Source organism: Otolemur garnettii, unplaced genomic scaffold (genome assembly GCF_000181295.1).
Source record: "Otolemur garnettii isolate 467f Iridium unplaced genomic scaffold, OtoGar3 scaffold00019, whole genome shotgun sequence".
Taxonomy (NCBI): Eukaryota; Metazoa; Chordata; class Mammalia; order Primates; family Galagidae; genus Otolemur; species Otolemur garnettii.
The window spans coordinates 19791246-19798214 of NW_003852414.1; the positions used below are offsets into that span (position 1 = coordinate 19791246).

Consider the following 6969-nt stretch of genomic DNA (forward strand, 5'->3'; position numbering starts at 1 on the left):
TCCCCATTCTTGAGATACTTTAGTAAGAAGAATGTGTTCCAACTCCATCCAGGTAAATGTAAAAGATGTAAAGTCTCTGTCTTTTCTTATGGCTGAATTGTATTCTATGGCGTACATATACTACAATTTGATCCTTTTCCTATTTCATTGTAATAGATAGTTGAGTACATGGCTACCCAGAATAAATAACCACTTCTCAGCTTTGCAAGGAGCTGGTTCTGCCCAGTGAGAAGGTAGCAGAGTAATACATGCAATTTCTGGGACATGTTCTCATAGGGAAGGGATGTCTTCTTCCCTTCCCCTTTCTTCCCTCCTGCTGGCCAGACATGGACATAGTGGTCAGCCATCTTGGACCATAGTTGACAGCAACACCCACCGGATGGTAAGGAAACCATGTAGACGAAATTTGAACCCCTGGGATTTTGCAGAGCAAAGTTGTTATATCAGCTCAGACCTGCTTATCTTCTTTAAGCCATTGTTATTTCAGGTATCTGCCACAGCACCTGAACTTACCTAGTCTGATACGAAATTTGGTACCAGAGAGGGAGGTTGCTACCCTAATAGAGCCTAAAATACAAGCATATGGCTTGGCAGTCAGGTAATGGGTGCCCAGCACATACGTTTCACACTGGAAGGCTGATGGACAGTGTTATGCTATACAATAGGACAAAACATTTCGTAAAACTGTCACTTGTGATATCCTGCAGGCAGACTATATGCCCATAGAACCCATAACAGAGTCTTACTCTATTGCCCTGGGTAAAGTGCTGTGGCATCATAGTTCACAGCAACCTCAAATTCTGGGGCTCAAGTGATCCTCTTGCCCCAGCCTCCTGAGTAACTGGGACTACAGGCACCTGCCACAATGACTGACTAGTCTTTCCTATTCTTTTTTTTTTTTTTTTTTTTTTTTTAGAAAAAACCCCAAGCTGCCGCCACCTTAGGTATATGTGGCTGGCGCCTTAGCCACATGAGCCACAGGCACCAAGCCATTTTCTCTATTCTTAATAGAGATTGGGGTCTCACTCTTGCCCAGGCTGATCTCCAACTCCTGAGCTCAGGCAATCCCCTTGGCCTCCCACAGTGCTGGGTGGGATTACAGGCCTGTTCATCGTTTCTTGTCACTTTCAGGAAAGCCCTAGGAAAAAGATAAGGTCACATTGGAGCTATCTCATCAGCAGGTAGAGATGAAGGGCAGTTACTTCTTCCAACTAGAGGCACTGCCTGTGGCCTCAGGGGCTAGAATGCAGAGCTGGCAAGGTTGAAAAAGTAGAAGCAAATAGAAAAGGTAGTTCTTTTTTGTTGTTGCTGAGATAGACACTGAAGAAGCCCTTCCTCAATCACATACTTCTTGGTTAGACAAGAGGAACCATCTTAGCCATAACGATCAAATAAAGGGCTAGGTCTGGTGGCTCACGCCTGTAATCCTAACACTCTGGGAGACTGAGGTGGGTGGACTGCTTGAGCTTAAAGGAGTTCAAGACCAGCCTGAGCAAGAGCAAGACCCCATCTCTACTAAAAATAGAAAGACTAGCCAGGTGTGGTGGCAGGTGTGTATATTCCCAGCTACTTGGGAGGCTGAGGCAGGAAGATCACTTGACCCCAAGAGTTTGAGGTTGCTGTGAGCTATGACGCCATGGTACTCTACCCAGGGTGACAGCTAGAGACTGTCTCAAAAAAAAAAAAAGATCAGATAAAGGGCATTGTCTTCACAGCAGCACCTCTATAAACTGACCACCCAAGGGACTATTAATAAACTGATCAACAAATGGAGGTGGTCAACATAAAGAACTAGACCTACCATACTGATATGTACATGTGGTGCATGTCCAGTCTTTGAAAATTAGTCAACTTAAAGAGGTGGTCAGTGTAGGTAGGTGGTCAGCTATGGACGTTCTACTGGATTTCAGATAGTCTCAGGGTAAACATCATTAAATTTAGAGAGCTAAATAGCTAGGGCATGGAAGCAGAAAATAAAAAACCAGAGTTGTCAGGCTTAAAAACTTTTTTTTTTTTAAGAGACAGAGTCTCACTTTATCACTCTCAGTAGAGTATGGTGGTGTCACAGCTCACAGCAACCTCCAGCTCTTAGGGTTAGGTGATTCTTTTGCCTCAGCCTCCCGAGTAGCTGGGACTACAGGCACCTGCCACAGTGCCCGACTATTTTTTTTGCAGTTTGGCTGGGGCCAGGTTTGAACCTGCCACCCTTGGTATATGGGGCCAACACCCTACCCACTGAGCCAGAAGTGCAGCCCAAAAAACTTTGTTTTGTCTTTTTTGTTTTGTTTTTTGCAGTTTTTGGCCAGGGCTGGGTTTGAACCCACCAGCTTGGGTGTATGTGGCTGGCACCTTAGCCGTTTGAGCCACAGGTGCCGAGCCTCCTCATCTTTCCTTTTCAGATAAGAGTTTCCTTTGTATATTGAATGTTGTACCTATGGCATGGATGGCTGTTCATAAAATTCTAGATCATGAGAAGCAACAGGCAGACCCGTTAGACAGAAGGGCACATTATCCAGAGGTAATGGACTTCAAGCAGGATCCAAGAACTAAGTGGTACAGAAAGAATACATTCTACATATTAAAAGAAAAGCTTAGGATACTTGAGTGGCCAAAAAGATAGAATAGAATGGCAATTACACTGTATTCCAGTATCTTTTACCTCTTCTCTCTCAAATTAATTTTCAGCCAGTACCTGGCCTCACTAAATAAAGACTATGCTTGCCACTTTCCCTTGCAGGGGTATATAGACACCCAACCAAGTTCTGGCCAATGGCACATGACTAGAAGTGACCTATGCAACTCTCCTTTCTCCCACACAGCCTAGTAGGGAGAGTTAGTACAAAAATAATTCTCTCTGTACAAGAAAAAAAGTTAGTACAAAAATAATTTTCTGAAATAGGACAGGAAGAAAAAACTGTCACAGATCTACATGCAACAGTAATCTTGTTACAAAATGGCCCACTCGTCCTTAAGCTTGATTCAAAGTACTTTAAAAAGTAAATATGAAAATAAACTTATTAGTCTTAGCAATAAAATTCTTTACGCCAGATTCTCCAACCATGCCACAAACAACTCTTTCCCCGTATTGACTTTACTCTTCCCGTTACCACATAACGTTGTACCCTTGGCCTGCAGTTCTAACTCCATACTGAATTTTCAGATTTCCCCAAGTACCTCCCAATAGAATGAGTTCATTGCTAGTGAGGGAGTGGTAAGGAGGGAAGTGGAAGGAGGCTATCTCTAAAATCAAACCAGCCTAAAGCTCCCAAGATGATTCTGATACAGTCTTGCAGGTGAGAACCATCGGCCCAGGCTTTTCCGAAGCAAGGTTTAGTTCTAAACTGCAAGGCTGTTAACAGGAACCCAATTGAGACCTCGTTTGAGGAAAAACCTCAAACAAGAGCACAATAATTTCGCACTAAGCACACACCTGAACCATCTCAAGTGAAGAAAAGACTGTCAATGTGTCCTGCACATACAAACACCCCTATGGAACAAGGTGAAACGGTGGCCCTGGACCTCCTGCTGGAGAATGATGGAGGGTGCCTGATAAAAATGCACATCCTGAACCTCATTTCAGATCACTGAATTAAAATCTGTGAGGAAAAGGAGGGAAGGCGGCCTGGAAACCGGCATTTTGAACATTTAAATCACTTTGCACATTTAAGTTTAAGAACAATTGACATATAAAATTCTGGACACTCAATCTGCAAAGTGAAATAAAGTATCTATATAGTCTTACCTAATTCAAGGAATTAACAATCTAGTTGGCCAAAATACCTTCCCTAAGGAAAGCCCAATACATTCAAGAGGGAGAGAGATGAGGTTTACTCCAAATGCCCCCTGAGGTGAAGAGCAAGGTATGCAGGTCTCAGTGTGTGATGCAAGACTCAAAATTCAAAGGTCAGGAGCTTAGATGATGAAGGGATCTTCAAAGTTAATCTAAGAGCTGAATCAAGGATGCCAAATGGTTTTCCTCTAATAATCAAATCTGTATTCACCTTCTACTCTGTGAAGATGAATAATGATACAGTAATTTTAGAGCATAACCAACATGTCGCTGTAGCATGCAACAGGGGTTCCAAAAACTGATATTTGTGACTGCTTATCCAGTGAAACCACCAGCAATATGGTTCTAAATTTAACAGGAGTTGTAAACCCTGAAATTAAAATAACAGGCTAGCTAGGTCGAAGAGACAAATGCATAATGAACGCCATGCAGCAGTCCAAGATAGCGAAAGAACTGCCCGCTTCTCCCAGGCAGCAAAGTCTTGGCCACCACGTCTGCTCACGCTCAAGTCTCACAGATGGCCCTGGAAATGTATCCTTGGGTTAGGTTAACTCAAGGAGCTGGGAGCTCTTGGGATGTAACTTTTCCCACCGCCTCGTCTCCGCAACCAGCTGAGTTCCCACATGTTCACAACCAAAGAATAAAACAGGCCGGGATTTCAAAACCAGGTCCGAACTAGCAAGACGCGAGACCAAGCAGGCGTGGAAGTAAGGAACCCCAGCCCCTGAGGGTGGAAGGAGGGTGACCCCCACGCTGACAACACCCACGCCCGCCTGGCTCTGCCCAGCTCCCCTCTTCCATCCTCGACAGCCCGCGCCCAGCAGCACCCCCTGCACGCCAGGCCAGCAGAAGCCCGCCTGCCAGCCCCGACCTGCACCGCCCGAGCTCGTCCCCAACAGAAGCCCGCGTGCCAACCCCGACCTGCGCTGCCCGAGCTCGGTCCCGACCTGGGGAGCGCGCCAGGCCCACCCCGGGCTCTTGGCCCTCGGGCTTCCTTGGCCGGTAGCCGTAGACGCCGCGCTCGGTCTGGTAGCCGCGCCGGAGGAGGAGACGGGGAGCACGGCCGAGACCGCGTCGTGCTGCTGCCACCGAGGCCGAAGCCATGTCTACTCTGGCCCGCGGGCCTGGAGAAAACCTCAGTCTGGCCGTAGCCGGGGCCGGGAGGTCCCGAACGCGCCACCGGCGAGGGCGGAGCCCCACCTCCGGACGACGCCCCCGCGCCTGATTGGCCGAGGGGCCAGTCCCTCAGAACCAATCCAAGGCAGCAGCCCTTGAGGAGAAGCCACGCCCCTCACCGGGGAGGGATTCCTGGGCGATCCCAGGGATTCCACAGCCCGGCTTTGAGTAAACCGAGCGCAATCGACTCTATAAGAAACTGGTTATAGCCGTGGAGCTCAGTTTCCCGCCAAGAGTATTCATCCACCTCTCTGCTGGAGGCCTCCGAACCCAACCACACAGACCCGATCTAGGTTGTCACACAGAAAGGACAAATTAGCCACAGGGTGGACCGAAAGAATCTGGGACTGAAACCAAGGGATGTAGGAAGGAAAGCTAGAAAATCAAAATTGACACTTTTTAAAAGAAACAATGGGAGAGAAAGAAGCAGCTAGTGGAGAGAGAGACATGAGGAAAGGGTTAGAAAAGAAGTCAAAAGAAATTGGACATGGACGATTGCAGCAGTGTAGAGATAGTTGAGATTCTCGGTTTGTCTGAGTTTTCTAAATGACTTTATCCCATGATTTAACCTTTCTCTTTCCAGTATAGGGAGAAGGGGGTGGGGCAGGAATGTCTGTCTGCCTTCTTCCCTGGTCTCTCATCCTTTATTCCCCAAAGTCCCGGGAATGTTATACGTACGAGCCCAAGATATCCTCCTTCCTCCTTCCTGCAGCCAATATTCCCACAGAATACTCAGTTGGGTTACAAAGGTTAACAAGGTACAGTGTTTGCCCTTAATCAGTTCCTTGTAGTCAGCTGCAGACTGACCCCAGACACAGTATGACAGATGCTGTGATCAGCCACTTGCATTGTGCTGCAAGCTCAGAGGAGGATGAAACAGCCCTTTATAAGGAGCGACAAAGGGCTCGGCGCCTGTGGCTCAAGTGGCTAAGGCGCCAGCCACATACACCTAAGGTAGCGGGTTCGAATCCAGCCCGCCCACCAAGCAACAATGATGGCTGCAACCAAAAGTTGTGGTGGGCGCCTGTAGTTCCAGCTACTTGGGAGCCTGAGGCAGGAGGAGTTGGAGGTTGCTGTGAGCTGTGATGCCACAGCACTCTACCCAGGGCGACAGCTTGAGGCTCTGTCTCAAGAAAAATAAAAATAAAGGGTGACAAGGTGGGAGAAAAATACATATAACCAACCATGGTTCCCTAGCTTGCTTTCCTATAATTGCTTACTACTCAGGTTCACACAGCTAATGGTCCTAAAGATTCTTAGCTCTTTTCATTGCTCCCATAGATAACACCGCCTAGGCTAGGCTTTGAGATAGCGTTAAGGCCATGCATTCCAGTGGAACTGCTAACCCACCCAAGCCCATATGAAGGGACTGACTTAACTGGTTTTGTGATCTGCACCCAAGAACTGATTCAACAAAAAAGGACAATTTCTATTCCCTTATGGTTCTGCCCCAAACCCAGTCAATCAGCAGACCCAACTGCCTAGCCTTTGCACACCAAACTATAATTAAAAACCTTTTCTCCCAAATTCTTGGGGAGACACATTTAAGAACTTCCTCCCATCTCCTTGCATAGCCCCTGTGATATTAAACTCTTTTTCTGCTATAAATAACCCCTGTTGTCTTGAGCAGTGGGCAATGAACCTGGTAAGGCTGTAACAGAAACATCCAGCAGAAATGAGGGTGTCAGGGGAAACTCCAAGTGGAAGGGACACTTAGAACAGAATCTAGAGGGATGAGGAGTTAGGCAAATGCACAGAGAGGACAGACAGCATGCCAAGGAGAGGGAAGGCCACGGGTACAGAAGCTCAAGACAGTCTTCAAAGCACAGCATGTGTTTCCAGAGGACTGGAATGTGTTAAGAGAAGGCAGTGAAGGGTAGACATGGGATAACTGGCTGATTCAAAGATTTTTGAGGGCGGCACCTGTGGCTCAAGGAGTGGGGTGCCAGCCCCATATGCAGGTTCAAGGGGTGGTGGGTTCAAGCCTGGCCCCGGCCAAAACT

The 6969-nt window shown here is 47.3% G+C and overlaps 1 protein-coding gene across 1 annotated transcript in view; it reads right to left on the reverse strand.

Annotated features, from left to right (window-relative positions):
* DHTKD1 (dehydrogenase E1 and transketolase domain containing 1) overlaps positions 1-4944 on the reverse strand; it is a 42328-nt gene extending 37384 nt beyond the window's left edge. Inside the window, exon 1 of the mRNA XM_003786814.3 lies at positions 4738-4944. Coding sequence (XP_003786862.1) covers positions 4738-4894 — 157 coding nt within the window. The 5' untranslated portion in view covers positions 4895-4944. The remainder of the gene's footprint in view (positions 1-4737) is intronic.
* Between the last annotated feature and the right edge of the window lie 2025 nt (positions 4945-6969).